Raw genomic sequence first — 18,229 nt, forward strand, 5'->3', positions numbered from 1 at the left:
ATAACTAACCAAACACCAGGTGAGGATCCGCAGGTAAGCTGGCACCAGGGAACACTCGTGACATCAGTCCCGTTAGATAGCACAGCGCATCAGAATCCTTCGGAGTTCGGGCCTGGGAGCAGCATCCAGAATCAAAAGACAACAGACAGACGTAGCCTAGATTCAGGAAGCTAGACTAACAAACAGTATCTGGAGCTAAGGGAGATGCTGAGCAGGGTCCCAGGAATGCCACCTCCACTCGAGAAGGCAGCACCCGATAGTTATGCTGACTCGCCATTCGTGGATGCAATATCTATTGTTGCCATGCCAAAGGGATTCGCAAATCCAAACATGACTCTCTTCGATGGCACGAGAGACCCCTTTGATCACGTGAGCCAGTATAAACAAAAAAATGATGACAGTGACAGCCGCTGGGCACGTAAAAGAAGCTTGTATGTGCAAGGGGTTCGGGTCCACACTGTCGGGACCAGAACTCTGATGGCTCATGAGTCTGCCTAAAAAATCGATATCCACATTTGACGACTTGGTGAACGCATTCACTCAGCAATTTGCAAGCAGCCGGAAGCCACAAAAGCACACTGGCGACTTATACCGGATTGTTCAAGGCGCAAACGAGACCATTGGGGAATACAACACTAGGTTAAATAATGAGAAGGTGGCAGTACGGGAGTGTGACGTGTCAACAGCAGTGGAATCATTCAGAAGGGTGTTACACCATGAGTCGGACCTATACAAGCAACTAACTATGCACCCTTGTCACAGCTTCGAAGCGGTACAAGAAAGGGCAGCAGCTGCAATCAGACTGGAAGAAGACATCCTAGCTAGAGCCATCATACCGAGTACGCCAAGCGTATCCAGCACACTAGTCATGGAGAAGTCGAGTAGAAAACAGTCCACTGGCAAGAAGGAGGAGAGATACATGCCATATGTTAGGGGAGTTAACAGAATAGACAATAGCGAAGAGAATCAGCAACTCCCCACACTAGCAGAGTATGGATTCACAACTAGCATCGGAGGAATCCTAAAAGCACTCAGGGAGATGGGAGACGGGGTAAGGTGGCCTAGGCCACCAGTAGAAGGACAGTCATGGCGAAAAGACAGTAAGAAAAAATATGAATTCCATCGTGACATTGGGCATAACACGGAAGATGGCTACACTCTACGTAGGAAGATTAGGCGCCTGTACGAGCAGGGGGAGCTGAGCCACCTATTACCACGTGGGGGCAAGCAGCAGGATAAGGTGGGCTCCGTAAAGCCCGCTTCACCGCCCACATGTACCAAGATAATAAACGTGATAACAGGTGGCTCAGACTTAAGTTGATTGACATATTCGGCAGCCAAGAGGCGTGCTACCGAAACTAAGGGTGACAGACCAGCGACTTCCTTCAAAGTTTCCCATAGTGACCTGCCTGCTGTCACCTTCGACGAAGAGGATATACATGACAACCAGGAACATCATGATGCACTTATCATAACATTATCAATGGCCAATTTCACGGTTAGAAAGGTCCTGGTAGATACTGGTAACTCGGTCAACTTAATCATGCTGAAAACCATAGAAAACATGGGGTTCAGCGAGAAAGACTTGCAGAAGAAGACCATCCCGTTGGTAGGGTTCAGTGGAGAAACAACTAACTCATTGGGAGAAATCATGATCCCAACCTATGCTGGAGGAATCAACAAACAGGTGAGGTACTTGGTTATAGATGGACCATCTACCTACAATGTTATTCTTAGTTGACCATGGTTACACCTGATGAAGGCGGTCCCCTCAACGTATCATCAATGTGTAAAGTTCCCCACACCATGGGGAGTAGAGACAATACGAGGAGACCAGAAGGAAGCCAGAGGCTGCTACAAGAAGGCATTAAAATGCACGGCCAGCCCTCCAGCATAACAATTATATAAGCAGCATGTCCGGCATGATTACATTGAGCCTCCAGCTGAGGAGCTAGATCAAATCAATCTGGACAAGCTCCACCCAGAAAGAACTGTACTAATAGGGGCAGGATGCACGAGAGATCTCAGGCAGCACCTAATCAAATTCTTACAAGCCAATATGGACTGTTTCGCATGGACCCGTGATGACATGATATGAATAGATCCATCCATCATAACATACAAACTCAGCGTAGACCCAAGATGCAAGCTCATCCAGCAGAGACGAAGGAAGTTCGCAGCTGAAAGAAATAAGGTAATCAACCAGGAAGTAGACAGCCTGCTAGCAGCAAGCAAGATAAGAGAAGTAAAATATCCATAATGGCTATCAAACGTGGTAGTAGTGCCCAAAAAGAATGGGAAATGGAGAGTATGTGTGGACTTCACCGACCTCAACAAGGCATGCCCAAAGGATCCTTTCCCACTGCCGCACATTGACGCAATGGTGGATGTAGCAGCTGGACATGAAATGTTAACATTCTTGGACGCCTGGAGTGGTTACAACTAAATCAAAATGGATCCGGCGGATCAGGAGAAGACAACATTCATGTCTGAGAGGGGGATATACTGCTACAACGTCATGCCCTTCGGCCTGAAAAATGCGGGATCTACGTATCAAAGACTGGTCAACCAGATGTTTAAGGAACATATAGGAAGAACCATGGAGGTATATATTGACGATATGGTGGTAAAATCAAAGAAGGCCAAGGATCATATGCAACATCTGGCAGGAAACTTCAGCACGCTCAGAGAATACAAAATGAAGCTGAACCCTTTCAAATGTACCTTTGGAGTCTCATCTGGGAAATTCTTGGGCTACATCGTAACTCAAAGAGGAATAGAAGCCAACAGGGAGCAAATTAAGGCAGCACTACAGCTAGTGTCACCAGAAAAGCCAAAAGATGTGCAACGGCTAGCAGGCAAGGTGGCAGCCTTGAGCAGGTTCATCTCGAGATCCTCAGACAAATGCAGGCTATTTTACGACATACTGAGGAAGAGCCATAAATTCGAGTGGACCACAGATCATGAGCAAGCATTCAGGGAGTTGAAACACTACCTCAGCACCCCGCCGTTACTATCGAAGCCAGAACAGGGAGAACCACTGTTCCTTTATCTAGCTGTCATGGAGGTAGCAGTAAGCGCAGTCCTAGTCAGAGAGCAGGACAAAGAGCAAAAGCCAGTCTACTATGTAAGCAAGTCTCTGCTACCTGCAGAGACCAGGTACATATCTCTTGAAAAATTGGTACTAGCACTTGTAATTGCGTCTTACAAACTGCGCCCTTACTTTGAGTCCCACACCATGCATGTTGTGACCAATTACCCACTAAAATCTATAATGAGAAAGCCTGAGCTGTCAGGCAGGATGCAAAATGTTCCATACACCTTAGTGGGTACGCCATTAGGTATGATACAAGAACGGCAACTAACAACGAAACAGAGTACGAAGCCTTAATACTAGGAATGCAGCTAGCTCTGGAGTTAGGAGTCAGAAACTTGCAGGTATTCAGGGACTCCTTAATTATAGTTAACCATATGAATGATGAGTATGTACTCTGGGATTCAAAGATGATAGCCTACCTAAAAGTGGCAAAGGAGCTTAAACAGAAATTCAGAGATTGCAAGCTCAACCAGTTCCCCAGAGACCAGAATGTGGAGGCTGATTCCCTAGCAACTCTGGGGGCGACCTTCAAACCAACGGAGCTGGCTAACATCCCCATCGCACACGTATTGGAGCCGTCAATCCGAAAGTCAGAAGAAGCAGATAAAGGAGAACTGGAAGATCAGCAGGATGTGGCAGCTGTTCTATCAAACACTGATAGCCAGCCAGCTGGCCGGCCAGGCGACCAGTCAGATGTTTAGGCAGATGACTGGGACTGGCGAATGCCTTACCTGAATTGGTTAAGGCACGACAAGTTGCCAGATGACAAGAAGGAGGTAAGGGGCTTCAAACTGAAAGCCTCCAAATTCATACTAATTGACAATGTGCTTTTTAGAAAGTCACTGGCAGGACCCTACTTGCGATGCCTGGATAAACAAGAAGCACATACCGTATTGCATCCCCTCCACAGTGGTGAATATGGAAACCATGCAGGGGGCAGGAGTCTGTCAAACAAAGCCCTCAGACAAGGCTACTTCTTGCCCACAATGAGGGCAGACTCGGCGGAATATGCCCGGAAATGTGACGCCTGTCAGCGGTCAGCGCCAATGATCCACCAGCCAGCAGAACCTTTGCATCCTATCCTTTCCCCCTGGCCATTCATGACATAAGGAATGGACATCGTGGGCCCTCTGCCTAGAGTCCCAGGGAACAGACTATGGATGTTAGCAATGACAGACTATTTTTCAAAATGGATAGAAGCAGAAGCATTCACGGAGGTAAAAGACAAACATGTCATCTCTTTTATCAACGTAATATCATCTACAGGTTTGGTATCCCGTCAAAAATTATATGTGACAACGGATCACAATTCATCTCAAACGACGCGGAAGGATACTTTGCCAGATGGAACATCACTCTGAAAAAGTCAGCACCCAGGACTCCAAAATCCAACGGGCAAGCTGAATCTAGCAATAAGATCATCATGGATAACTTGAGAAGGAGATTGCAGGAGTTAGGAGGAAAGTGGGCAGATGATCTGCCACTAGTGCTTTGGTCAGACAGAACTACACCAAAGACTGCAACAGGCCAGACACCCTTTAGCCTGGTGTTTGGCGCGGAAGCAGTAATTCCATTAGAAGTTCTAGTTCCAACCCACAGGTATGGATGTATGACAGGGGAGCTGAACAATACAGAGATGATCAGGAGCCTAGATATGATAGATGAGCTACGATCAAGTGCAAAGATACGTCTGGCTGCCTACAAACAGTCAGTCGCCAAAAGCTACAACAAAAATGTAAAAGTCAGGCTCCTGGGGGTAGGAGACCTGGTTCTCCGCGAAGTGTCCCAAAACACCAAGAATCGCAAGGCAAGCAAATTCGCCTATAAATGGGAAGGACCATACCAGGTTGAAGGCGTTGTTGGCCATTGGGCATACAGATTGATGACCATGGATGGTCAAATCATACACAAACCATGGAACATACTTCACCTGAAGAGGTATCACTTTTGATAACAAGTAGAATTTAGTGTACAGAGTTTTGTATTCAAAAACGCCAAAAAAAAAAAAAATCGTAGTAGGCATACTACCAACTTTTGTCCATTTCTTTTTTTTTTTTACATTTTGTTTGAACTTTGAAAACTACTATTGGAGCTGTGTGGTCTGTAGCTTCCTAGGACCACAATTGCTCTGGCACCCCATGAGATAGCGCCAGGTACTTCACATCGCTCTGGTGGATTTTCTGTTTTTAGCCCTCTTTGAAAATACTACTCTGCACTCTAATATCTATGGTACGTTGAAAGTGTTTCTAGCAGGACTGTCAATTGCAAACGCGGGGTGACAAGGCACATGGCACTCCAACATGCCTAACCTAATTCTCCAATAGGAGCACTCTCACCAGGCGGCTTGTGGAACATACGAAATGGAGCCGGGTTGACAGCTTAAAGCTCACCCAGCTACCCTGGATACCACCCCCAAACGTAGCTCTCAATATCGAGTATTGGACGCAATCAGGGCCGCATCATGCATGCACAAACATACGGAGCGCAGAGATCTCTGAGCTACCTGAATCCTGCAACGTTCCATTGGTCCTAGAATGACGATAAACTTGCCTAAGGTACGCCCCTGTTGGCTTTAAACGTGATAAACACACCTTGCGTCATGAACAAGGTTAAGTAGTCAGAATGCGGCATACGCCTAAATCAGTCATTGGACTGACGCGGCAGCTAGCTAAGTCTAAATCAGCCTTCTCAGGCTGACACGACTGGTCTAAATCAGCCTCACAGGTTGACACGACCACCTCTACCCAGAATGCGGCATATGCCTAAATCAATCATTGGACTGACACGGCAGCTAGCTGAGTCGAAATCAGCCTTCTCAGGCTGACACGACTGGTCTAAATCAACCTCCTAGGTTGACACGACCGCTACCAACTAAAACCAGCCAGTAGGCTGACACAACAGCTCCCTAAGCTAAGAACATAAAATCAACCAGTTACGATATGAATAAAACTTGCCAAAACTGGGCAAGGATCATTTTAAAATACGGCCAAACATGCCACTAAGGCAGGCATGGCCCTGAGTTCAGACAACCACCACCACGGAGGGAAACACAAAGCAACAATGTCTAAATATTCTTACAAATCTGCGCCACACAGGGCCAGACTACCAGTAAGCAAAAAATAGACTTAAAAGGAAAAACTTTTAACTAGAGGCCAGGTCAATGACCTCCCTCTCAGGCACCTCTCCCGCCTTCTCTTGCCGACCCTCCATTTCAGGTACAGGACCAGCTTGCACGCCCTCAGTGCCAGCAGCCTCTTGAACCTCCGCAGCAACAACAGCCTCCTGAAAAGAACCAACTTCCTCAGCAGCCGTCTGCTCCATCAACGCAGGGGAGTTCACCTCGGTAACCTCAGGCATCAGCACGCTCAAGTCAGGCTGAACAAGGTATAGGGTCTCCAACTGCCTCTCTTCTTCCTCTATGGACTGCAGGGTAGGAGGCTCAGCAAGCGCAACACGCATCCCGCTGATCTTGCCCCGCCAGGTAGCATAAGTTGTTGGAGTATGTGTCCTCACAATAGTGTGATCACAATATTGAAACTCATGATAAGAATACGTATATGGATGATTCATTTATATATGTCAAATGCTCAACATTAATTGGTAATGATTGGCTGACTAGAGTTTGACGTTACTGTCGTTTGACGGTGGTGATCAGTTGATCCCTTAAGGTCACACCTAAAGGAAGATTTCCTTAATAGATAATTTAATTGATTGTATATTGATACAGATTAATTAATTCCTTAAAATTGAACAATTTACGTCTATGAGTGAGAATATATATCTTATTATAATTTGATTAAATAAGATTCGTTTTAGTAATTAAGATGTTATATTACTAAAATTTGTTTATGAAACAATTAAGAGAGAATGGTTAATCTTAATTACAAAGTGTTGCAGACTATATTAACATGATCCATTTTATAATAAGTACTTGTGAATTACCTTTTAATTAGTTAAAAATTGATTTGTCCATTTTGTAAATAATATTTAATTTGTTAAATGTAAATTAGTAAGACTAATAACATGTGAATTGTCACATGTCACACAACATTATAAAATGACAATTGACAAAAAATAAAATGGGTGTTTACATTGTAATATGGACCGAAATATGGGTGGTTTATGGTTATTGTAAAATATTTTTAAATTGTTTAAAAGACATAATCATAACCTAACCTTATATAAACTATACCCTACATATTTTGGTAAGAGAAAAAGAACAAGTGAAGACCATGCATTGGCCTTGTGAGGCACCCCCATCCGACCCTCTCCCTTTTAGAGGGACTTTTGTTTTTCCATTTTACAACTTAACAACCCTCTTAATTCATATGTGTATTCTAAAACTTCTCTCTAAAATTATTTTAGACTTTTTTTGTTCATACATCTAATACCTTAATTAGATTACTAAAGTAGTAATATTTGGTAATATTAGATTAATTTTAAGGTGTCTAATAATCATATCTAGTCAGTATATTATTAGATTTAAGGGATAGTCTTGGTGCAACTAAGAAGAGAATCTCTACTTTGAGATTTTGGAAGATCATCCATATACATTGTAGCTCAAGAGCAAGTGGAGGATGGAGTCCTCACTTGTGCCCTTTTTCGTACCTTACCCACAATGTAAGGAACCTACTTCTTCCTTATTTCATCTTATGTTATGCATGTAACTAGATCTATAATAAAATAAGTTTAATTAGTGGGTTATAGAATTCTTTCAAGTGGTATCAGAGCATTAGGATGTTACATGCATAATCGATTTATAGTTGTTTCGAGTTATAGTAACTTAAATAAAATTAAAAAAATTGTGATTTATTAGATAATGTCACGAAATCATTTTGCATGTTATATATTCTGGTCCTAAAATGTATTTAGGTCATTTTGATATTTTATGGTATTTTATTGCTCATTTTAATAATTTTTAGTGATTTGATTACATTTTAATGAGTAAAATGGTATTTAAAATGCTAAAAATAGTTAGACTTAGTTTCTGACCTTGAAATTTTTATATGACCTCGCATGCATATTTTACTTATTGTATGTAAAATTTCGTATAAATTTGATTTATTTTGCATGATTTATGCTTTTTATATAATAAAAATGAAATAAATGGAGGTAAAATGGTTAAAAATAGTTAAACTTCGAAACATGCCATGAAATTTTAATATGTTGTCACATGCACATTTTACTCACTGTGTGTAAAATTTGAGATAAACACGATTCATTTTGCATGATTTATGAATTTTTAGTGTAAAAATGACATAAATAGTGACTATTTTAGCAAAAATAGCTAAAACGAATTACATGGCATGAGAAAATTATTTTAGGTTGAATTTATATCCCACATATCAGGTCTAAAGTTGGAACATTGATTAGATTAATTTTCATATGGTTTAGATGTTTTATTTGATAAAACCGATAAATCGCAACTATATTTTTTACCAAATAAATTCGAAAATTTTAACCTTGATTTTTGAAATTATGAGTGTCATGTAAATATTCCAGAATGTTCAAAAATTTAAAATTTGAAATTTGAAATTATTGTAATTTAATTTGGATTTATTTTATAAAAGTTATGATTTTAAAGTCAATTATGAGCATAAATGTTAAATCAAGTTGAATTATTGTCTAACAATTGAGTGATGACTAAATTTTGAGTCCTAAAAGGTTAGGGTAATTAACTTGGACTAAAATTTGATTTTAGTATTATTTTGCGATTTTAATAAGTTAAAGATCGCGAATATCCATAAAACCGGATTATATTTACGATATAAGTTTAAATAGGGCGATTTGGCACATAACTTGGCATGTTAGATATATATTATAATGCTGCATATTTCATTGATGAATGTCATATTTATTTTATGTAATTTTGAATTATGTAATTTTATCTTAGTATGGCCTTAGTTTTAATCGATATTACCCGTAATGTAAGGGAATATCAGTTTGGCTGTAATTAATTGTGATCTCGCATTACCGTTTTGTAATTTAATAGATTTAATTCTTTTTATTACATATGTATAATAGGATTTGCTATGTATTTTATTATTTAAATATTTTTTATTCCGGCGGTTCCAAAAGACGGTGCCATTCGGAAAGGAGTTCCGATCAAGACGGTGTTTCTCCTTGGGAGGCATGTCACATGAAGATTCAAGGGACCAAAGGAGTTGGTTTCCGAATTTGTAATAGCATATAAGATTTTCTATTTTAGGAAAGGCCATACTAGGAAATTTACTTTTGTTTATTTGCTTGCTTTATATGTTTGCATGCATTGCCAAATCGCATAACTTCACATGCATATTTTATCGTCTTATCGACTATTGTCAATTATAATTATCAAGTATTCATAGACTTAGTTCACTTAAAGATGATAGATAATAAATCGACAAAGACCTCTCACATATTTAAAATTGAGATTAGCCTTACTGTTTTGTGTGGATTTTGCGCAAGGCGAAATCAGGTCAAGGTAGATTTTAATAGGGTTAACTAGCTCTGTATGGTCCGTTAGTCAGGTCGTCAGGGTCAGATATAGGGCTATAAATATAATAAAAATAACAACAATAAAACAAAGAGTTTTGTACGTGGAAAACCCTTGAATAGGAAAAAACCACGGGCGCCAAGCCAGGAGAGGATTTCACTATGTAATTGGGAGAGTAAAAGTATGGTAATGACAATATTTGTAATATTTCTCTAACTATTGTATGCGTAGAAGTATGCTTTTTCTTGTGAAGATGATCTCCAAAATGTTTCCCAAATGTTCCTTATATAAGCTCTAGCTGAACGGCTGACTGATGCTGGAATTATTGCAGATTATTCTCCTTAATTGCCCGTAGTAATTGACAATATTATTCCCTTAATTGCTGCATTTACTGCGAGATCTTCCCATTTAATGCTGCGTGTATATTCCTTTTATAACGTGAATTCCTGGTCTAATATCGTCCTGATATTTTGACCGTTGTCCTCTCCATGGCCTGGCGCCTATCTTCTGGTGTCCTGATAGCCTGGTAGTCAGGTTAAGATGAGATACTGATCAGGGAGGTCTGCGGATTTCCAGGCCTAACAATTGCCCCTTATATCCTTGTTTTCAGTGTGTCAGGACGAAAATAAGGAGATAACCTTAATCTTGGAAAAATTACCCAACGGTTAAGTTATGCTTAGTCAGTTCCTGTAACGGCTACTTACTGCAGTTTATGACGCGTGTGACTTTTACTGCAACTTCCTTAATGATTATCCATTTTCTTGCGGTTGAAACCCTAATTTACTCCACTATAAATACCTGTTTGCTTCATTGAGTTGAACTCCACTAAAATAATCTTTCTCTCTAACTTCCTTAATTCCCAATTCTTCAATCTTCAATTAATTTTCATAATTTCTCAAATATGGCCGCAAAAAAGAAGTCTACCAGGGCAGCGACTCCTGCAACTCCTCCTTCCCAGAATCCTGAAGAAACTTCTTCTGAGAATTTGCCCGTTTCCTCTGCTGCTCAACCTTCTACGGTTAATAGTCGGGGTGATTCTCCACTGGAGATGATCTCAATATTTCATGGTAATTTCTAGTTTAAGCCTACGAAGGCTTTGAAGGATGATCAGTCTCTTGCAAATCGTTTGAAGCCTGAGTTTGAGAAGGTGTTAAAGGATAAGGGGATCATCCCTGCCGATGCTGAAGTCTGGATCCCTGAGAATTCTCCTATCAGGGCCGACTGGGCTTGTCCTGGTTGGTTCTGTATTCATGACTGGGCTTTCAGGGCAGGTTGTAAGCTTCCTTTTTCTCCTCTTATGGTTGAGGTTATTAAGGAGATTGGCGTTCCATCTTATCAGCTGATGCCTATGGTGTGGAAGGTTATGTGTTCCATTGAGTATCTCTGCAAAAAACACAATGTCTCGTTTTCCCTTGATGATCTGAAGGCTTGTTATGCTGTCAAAACCAATAGTCATGGCCGTATAAGTTTTACGGCCAGGGCTTCTACTACTCCTCTTTTGAGCAATCTGGATAGCGACCACGATAAGGGCTGGGCTGCTGGGTACATGTTTGTCAGGACTAATTTTGTGGGTCCTGACCTGGCGTATTTAAATTAAGAAGCTTGTGTTGCTGGTGAGTTTCTTTCTTTGGTCCTGCATGTTTTAGTTGTTAGTAAAAATGAAATGAAATTCATATTGAATTATACCTTTTATGCGTACAGTCGATGACTGGGTTACTTAAACTGAGTATCCTACTGCCAATATTTATGCTTTCCTTGCTATTCCTCCTTTGGAGAGGTCTTGGCCTCTCTATTGTGGGGTTGGCCATCTCCCTCGATGTTTGAAGGCTGATGGTGCCGCCAAGGTGGTTAAACCTTATGGGGCTGTTAGTGCCACTACCTCAGGCAGTAAGTCTATCTTGATTTCTTTTTTCTTCTTACTTTGGCTTCCTGGTGATGTTTCGTTTATATTGCTAATATAGTGTTTCGTGTTGTAGCCACCAGGTTATCTACTCGCCTTGCCAGGTTTGGTATGGCTGACCTTTCAGCCAGACTAGCTAAGATCAAGGAGGAAGGTTCCCAGGGAAGCGGAGATGTTGAACCTGTTATAGATTTGACTGAGCAGCCTGATGCTCGTAAGGTCGCTGTTGTACCTACTGTCCTTGCTGAAACAAGTTCAGCAGCCCAAAAAAGGAAAATTGAAGATGTTGACATTTCTGCCCCAGTCAGGGAAGTGAAGGTCAGGGTGGACAATATGGAGGCTGCCAGGGTGAAAATCAGGGATTATGCTGCTTCCAGATCAGATGTCATGCTCACCCTTGACCCTGTTGAAACTGCTACTCAGGCGGTTGCTTCAGTGGATCATTCAGTCAGCCTTTTGGCGGGTGCCCTGGCTGCTGTAAGGGAGGTAGGCTGGAACAATTTTTATGTGTATTTTGTTTTGGGTAGTTTTTATTATTAGGGTATATTACTCATATTCTTCTTCCTATTTTTGGTCGTGTCTTTGCGACTGTCTCCATAATGCCTATCGGCTACTTCTTTGGTAGCCGGATTGATCCGATAAGATCAGTTATGATAGGTCAAGTCCGAGCCGGATTTTGCATGGGCTGACCTGGCGCTAAAGCTCAAAGCGACTTGGTGAGGGCGCAGGCTGAGAGAGATGCTGCTAAGACCGAGGCAGTTTCAAGTAAGCGACTCTTGCAGGAAGCTTTGGACAGGAATGAGGAGCTCACCCAGGAGAGGGATGACCTGGAGTTCAAGCTAGATGATGCTTCCCTCTATTTCTATATTAAAGGGAGGGCTGCTGCTATGTCAGAGCCTGTCGAGGCCAGGGCGAGGTGGAACCCTGAAGCTGAGATGGCTTTTGCTGCTTCAAAGTATCCTGACCTGTATAACTTGGAAAATTAACGGGAGGTCGATTCTCCAGGGGAGCAGGATGTTGATGCTGATCTGGCTAAGAGTGGGAGTGCTGGTACTGTTTCTAAGGAGAAGCAGTAATTTGATTTAGTTGGTATTTGGCCCATCCAGGGGGGATGTCCCTGGGCGAACAATTTTTTTTTCTTTTTCTGTCCTTGTCCGGGTCAGGGAGACTGTCCCTGGCCTTTATGAATATTTTGGTGCCTTTGCCCCAGGGGGTAAGGGCTTTATTAATATAGGCATGGTGGCCCTTTTTGGCTGATTTTGCTTTTTTGCTTGAGCCTGTGAGTTTTATTTTTCTCATCATGTTGGACCTGTCAGACATTTTGTTTGATTAACCTTCAAAGCATTTTTGTTTTATCTTGTTATTTATGAGTAATTCAACCAAGTATAGTTTTTTGCTATAATGGTTGAAGGGGTGGGAAAACCGGCCTGTCAGGAGGGCTTATGTCCCCTGCCTAGCTGGAGGGCTTGGTATTCGGCCTGTCAGGAGGGCATTTAGACTAAGTGGTTGGGAGAGAACACCCTTGAACCTGTCTTGCTGTGTCCAGCCGGTTGTAATCCGTGGCAGTAAACCTAGTCAGGTCAGGCAATTATTTCATGCCTGATTGGTCCTGACATTTACTGTATCTGGTGGTGGTTACCAACTCGTCAGGCACAGTTAAGTGCAAAGTTTTGTTTCAGAAATATATAATAGAGTAGCCCTTAATCCTGAATATTTATGCATATTATCATTTATCATGTATAATTGTTCAGGATTCAAGAAGTGAATAAATGGGTTAGTTGAATACATAGATATGAATTGCATACAAGGCATGTAAAACACGTAGTTTTTCAGGTAGCATATCAGGTTGAGTAGTGATTGAGTTTATACCTGATTGTAGCCTGATCTGCTCTTTACATATGGAATAATTTCAAATGGGTTACATTCCAGGATCTTGGGATCATTTCTCCTTCTAATGTTTGGAGCCTGTATGCTCCTTGTCCAATAATTGAATCAATTAGGTAAGGGCCTTCCCATGTGGGGGCCAGCTTGCCTGCTGATTTTTCTTTTTTATTTGGAAAAACTTTGCGTAAAACGAGGTCTCCTTCTTTAAAGACTCTGATTTTGACGTTTTTGTTGTAAGTCCTGCAACTCTTGTTGGTATGACGCCATTCTAATCTTGGCGGCGTCTCTTAGCTCTTCTCGTTAGAACCAGGTTATCTTGCATCGGTCTCTATTTGCCTCAACATTATTCAGTGTACCTTGATGTTGGTACTCGTATTTCACAGAATGACAGCTTCGCAGCCGTACACTAGAGAGTAAGGTGTTTGGCCTGTTGATGTCTTTGGAGTTGTTCTGTCTGCCCATAGTACTAATGGAAGCTCTTCAGCCCATCTGCCTTGTCTTCTTTTTAGCTTCTTTTTTAGGCAGCTTATGACTACCTTATTGCTTGATTCAGCCTGGCCATTAGCTTTTGGGTATCCAGGAGTTGACGTTACCAGGTTGATATTCCATTCTTGGCAAAATGCTTGGGTCTTTTTCCCCACAAATTGGGTTCCATTGTCACATACTATTTCTGACGGGGCTCCATATCTGCAAATGATATTTGTCATGATGAAGGATATGACTTCCTTTTCAGTTACTTGCCTGAAAGAGTCAGCCTCGATCCATTTGGAGAAGTAATCAGTCATAGCCAACATGAATACTTTTTGTCCTGGAGCTACGGGCAGTTTTCCCACAATATCCATGCCCCACTTTATGAATGGCAAGGGTGCAGAAATTGAGTGAAGGAGTTCAGATGGCTGATGTATGATTGGTGCATGAATTTGGCAGGCTTCACATTTTGAAGAGTATTCCGGCATCGGCCCTCGGTGTAGGCGATGTGCTTTGTCTTGAGAACTTTGCTTGCCAGGCTCTTTCCTCCTTTGTGGTTGCCATAGTGTCCATCGTGTATTTCTTGAAGTACTAGTTTGGCTTCGTCAGGCTCCAAGCATCTCAGATAGGGTCCAGCCTGCGATCTCTTGAATAAAGTGTTATTGATTATAGCATAAGTTGAAGCTCTAATTTTAAAAGCCCTTGCCTCATGTCTGCCCTGAGGCAGTATTTCTTGGAGAAACCAATCATAATAGGGTTTAGTCCAAGAATTATTATCCTGATTGACAGGATTGACTTGTTCAGGCTTGCTGATGGCTGGCTCTAATAAATGAACAATTGGTATTTTATCGAAAACTGTAGGGGTAAAATTTGAACCTAGGCTGGCCAAAGCATCAGCCTGGGTGTTCAACTCTCTTGATATTTGATCTATGTCAAATAAAGCAAATTTAGCGGTAAGGTTTTTTGCATATTCTAAATAGGAAATCATTTTTGCATCCTTAGCCGTATAAATTCCCTTTATTTGATTAGCAATTAGGAGTGAACCAGTTTTTACCTTTAAGTTTTGAACACCGAGGTCTAGACATACCTTTAAGCCTGCTATCAGAGCTTCATATTCTGCTTCGTTGTTTGTAGCTTTGAACTCACAGCTTATAGCCTGCGCTATCATATCTCCCTGTGGTGATTTAAGTACTAATCCTAACCCTGTCCCCCTGGCGTTGGATGCCCCATCTATGAACATGGTCCATTCTTGGTCTGGGGTTTTATTTTCTAGTTGGTTGACCTCTTTTTTCAGGTCAAGTTCCAGGTTAGGGCTAAAGTCAGCCACAAAGTCTGCTAGGGCCTGCGATTTAATCGCTGCCCTGGGTTCAAAGGAGATATCGTATGTGCTGATTTGCACTAACCATTTGGCCATCCTGCCTGGAAGTTCAGGCTTACGTAGGACAGATTTTATGGGTAAATTGGTTCTGACTATAATGGGGTGACTTTCAAAATAAGGTCGCAATTTAGTACATGACATAATCAAAGCTAAACATATTTCTCAAGTAGTCTATACCTCATCTCAGCATCCAACAGGCTTTTACTTACGTAATAAACAAGGTGTTGTTGGCCATCCTGTTCTTTTACTAGGATCGAATCGATCATGTGTCGATGTGAGATAAGAATACTTGACAGGGGTTCTCCTTTTCTCGGTTTAGCCGAAGGGGCGGAGATGATAGATAAGATTTCAAGTCTTGAAAGGCTGTCTCATGTTCATCCGTCCATTGAAACTGTTTATTCTTTCTGAGGAGGTTGTAAAATGTTTTGCATCTCTCAGAGGATCTCGATATGAAATGGTTCAGGGCAGCTACCCAGCCTGTCAATTTTTGGATATCCTTGACAGATTTGGGTGACTGCAGTTCCAGGATAGCTTTTAGCTGTTCAGGGCTGGCTTCTATGCCTCTCTTTGCGACCATGTATCCAAGGAATTTGCCTGCCGAGACTCCAAAGTGGCATTTTGCAGGATTGAGCTTCATGTTGTATTTCTCCAATATCTCGAACGCTATTTCCAAATGTTTCACATGATCTTCTGCATTTTTGGATTTCACCACCATGTCGTCCATGTACACCTCCATGATATCACCTATTTGGTCTTTAAACATCATGTTGACCAGGCGCTGGTACGTTGCCCCTGCATTCTTCAGGCCGAAAGGCATTGTAGTGTAACATTATATGCCTCGGTCTGTAATGAATGCAGTACTCTCCTGGTCAGCAGGGTGCATCTTTATTTGATTGAATCCACTGGAAGCGTCCTTGAATGTCAGCATTTCATGGCCTGCTGTGGCATCTACCATGGCATCAATATGTGGTAAAGGAAATGGATCTTTGGGACAAGCTTTGTTCAGGTCAGTGTAGTCTACACAGACTCTCCACTTTCCATTCTTTTTCTGCACAACAACCACGTTAGCCAGCCACTCAGGGTACATTACTTCCCTGATCATTCCCATATCCAAGAGTTTTTCTACTTCCACGTTAATTATGGTATTTCTTTCAGATGCAAATTTCTGCCTTTTCTGTTGTACATGCTTAAAAGATGGGTCAACATTGAGCTTATGCGTAATTATATCAGCGCTAATTCCAGTTGAGGAGTCTATTGATCGAATACGAAAGAGGGGGGGGGGGGGGTGAATTGAGTATTAAAAACGATGACCGCTTTTTCGATCTATATGATGTAAAATAATTATTTGATTTTATTGATTAAAATCAACTAATTAAATTACTAATAATAAATGCAAAATCGAAATTACAATAATAAAGAGAGAGAGAAAGAGAGACACACAGGATTTTTGAAGTGGTTCAGTTTCACAAGTCGAAACCTACGTCCACTATTCTCGATTAATAATTTTTAGTACCTTTATCCGGATTACAAAAATTATCAATCCACTCGTATAATCAACTATATGATTATAACTCAGATTGAGTATCGCTAAATACTCTAGGTTGCTCTTACGTTAATAAGAAAAGTACAACGATAAATACTAATCTTACGTTATGCGAGTGAGTATAATATCTTGTGCACTTAGTATCCTATAACGATTTTTCTTCGAGTGATTGACAAAATTGATGCGCAATTTTTGTATAAGAAAATTGGAAAATAAGAATTAAAGCTCAAAGAATTTTTCTTAAAATATTTTTCTCTCTAAAAGTGTAGATGTGTGTGTCCACCTTTATTGTTGAATGAATGAGAGTATTTATAGTAGTAGAGAATTAGGGTTTAGAAATGTTTTGGAATTAGGGCATAGGAATGTTCTGGAATTATAAATCCCTAAACGACTTGATGAACAAGTAAGAAGCAAAAGAAGAAGGATCGGCCTCCTAGGGTTTCGGCCACCTAGGGTTCGGCCTCCTAGGGTTCGGCCTCCTAGGGTTTCCTTCGGTCCACTCTTGCTTCCATAGCCCACAACAAATCGAGATAGAATTTAGTTAAAGCCCTAGGTTTCATGACGATATAAATATCGTGTTACAAACCAATCGTTTATTCAACTTAAATTCTTATTAATTAATTCCAATTAAAATAAATACTCTCTTATTTTTATAAATCACTAAAAATATATTTTCCAAAAATTAACGCATCATTTTTGTCTAGCAATGAAGTTATGGCTATTAGGTCATAACTTCACTAACCTTTAAATCAAACAAAGTAAAACCATTACCGGATGACGACCTATACTATCTAATCTTCGAGATCTTGATGAACGAATCGTCTCTTCACAAGTCTCTCTTCTTGAGTCTCGTGGTTGATTTCTGATCTTGATCTTGCTTGAATACATCTATCAAGTGTATTTGAAGTTGTACCTCCTTGGTCCAAACTTCAAGCTTGCGTCATCGTAATTGTTCCTTTCTATATTAAGACTTAAGCACACAATTACACGCATATGTTTATAATATTAAGTCCACATACAAATCATTACTGTCATTATCAAAACAATTAATTAGGACTAAAGGTCCAACAAATTCCCCCTTTTTGATGATGACAAGTCTCCTATGATTTGTGTCTAAGTCTAGTTCCCCCTCAACATAATACTTCCCAAATTATAGAACAGTTGAGCGCAGAAACTAATAATATTTTCAAAGTTATAACTATAGAACGCCATGAGAGAATTAACTTGAGACGGTCGCAAATCATAAAAACAATTCCCCCTCTTGGCATCATTGAAAAGATAAGAACAAACATAAAACGACCAGAATAATATATTATGAGACAAGAATTAATCATGAAAAACATATTATATTAAACGCAATCTAGTTCTTAATTAGCATAATAATATTATAAACTGCAATCACACAAGGAATAAAATGCGGAATTGAAAAAGCTAATATCCAAAAGAATGGATTTTTATTGTGAGCAAAGGAATTAAAAAGATAA

The 18,229-nt window shown here is 40.8% G+C and overlaps 1 protein-coding gene across 1 annotated transcript; it reads left to right on the forward strand.

The window, feature by feature from the left end:
• The first annotated feature begins 484 nt into the window (after positions 1 to 484).
• Positions 485 to 1,908, forward strand: LOC141653486 (uncharacterized). Its single transcript, XM_074461268.1, has 3 exons — positions 485 to 1,100; positions 1,338 to 1,523; positions 1,763 to 1,908. The coding sequence occupies exons 1-3, from the start codon at positions 485 to 487 to the stop codon at positions 1,906 to 1,908; spliced, it is 948 nt and encodes a 315-aa protein (XP_074317369.1).
• The last annotated feature ends 16,321 nt before the right edge of the window (positions 1,909 to 18,229 follow it).

The sequence above is a fragment of the Silene latifolia genome, chromosome 1 (assembly GCF_048544455.1).
Source record: "Silene latifolia isolate original U9 population chromosome 1, ASM4854445v1, whole genome shotgun sequence".
Lineage (NCBI taxonomy): Eukaryota > Viridiplantae > Streptophyta > Magnoliopsida > Caryophyllales > Caryophyllaceae > Silene > Silene latifolia.

What these genes read in the sequence shown, in the direction of transcription:
- LOC141653486 (XM_074461268.1), top strand. Translation starts at nt 485, where the DNA reads ATGAGTCTGCCTAAAAAATCGATATCCACATTTGACGACTTGGTGAAC. An exon ending in ACAGTCATGGCGAAAAGACA is followed by an intron (nt 1,101 to 1,337) that starts GTAAGAAAAAAT and finishes CATATTCGGCAG; the next exon opens with CCAAGAGGCGTGCTACCGAA. An exon ending in AAAGGTCCTGGTAGATACTG is followed by an intron (nt 1,524 to 1,762) that starts GTAACTCGGTCA and finishes CACCTGATGAAG; the next exon opens with GCGGTCCCCTCAACGTATCA.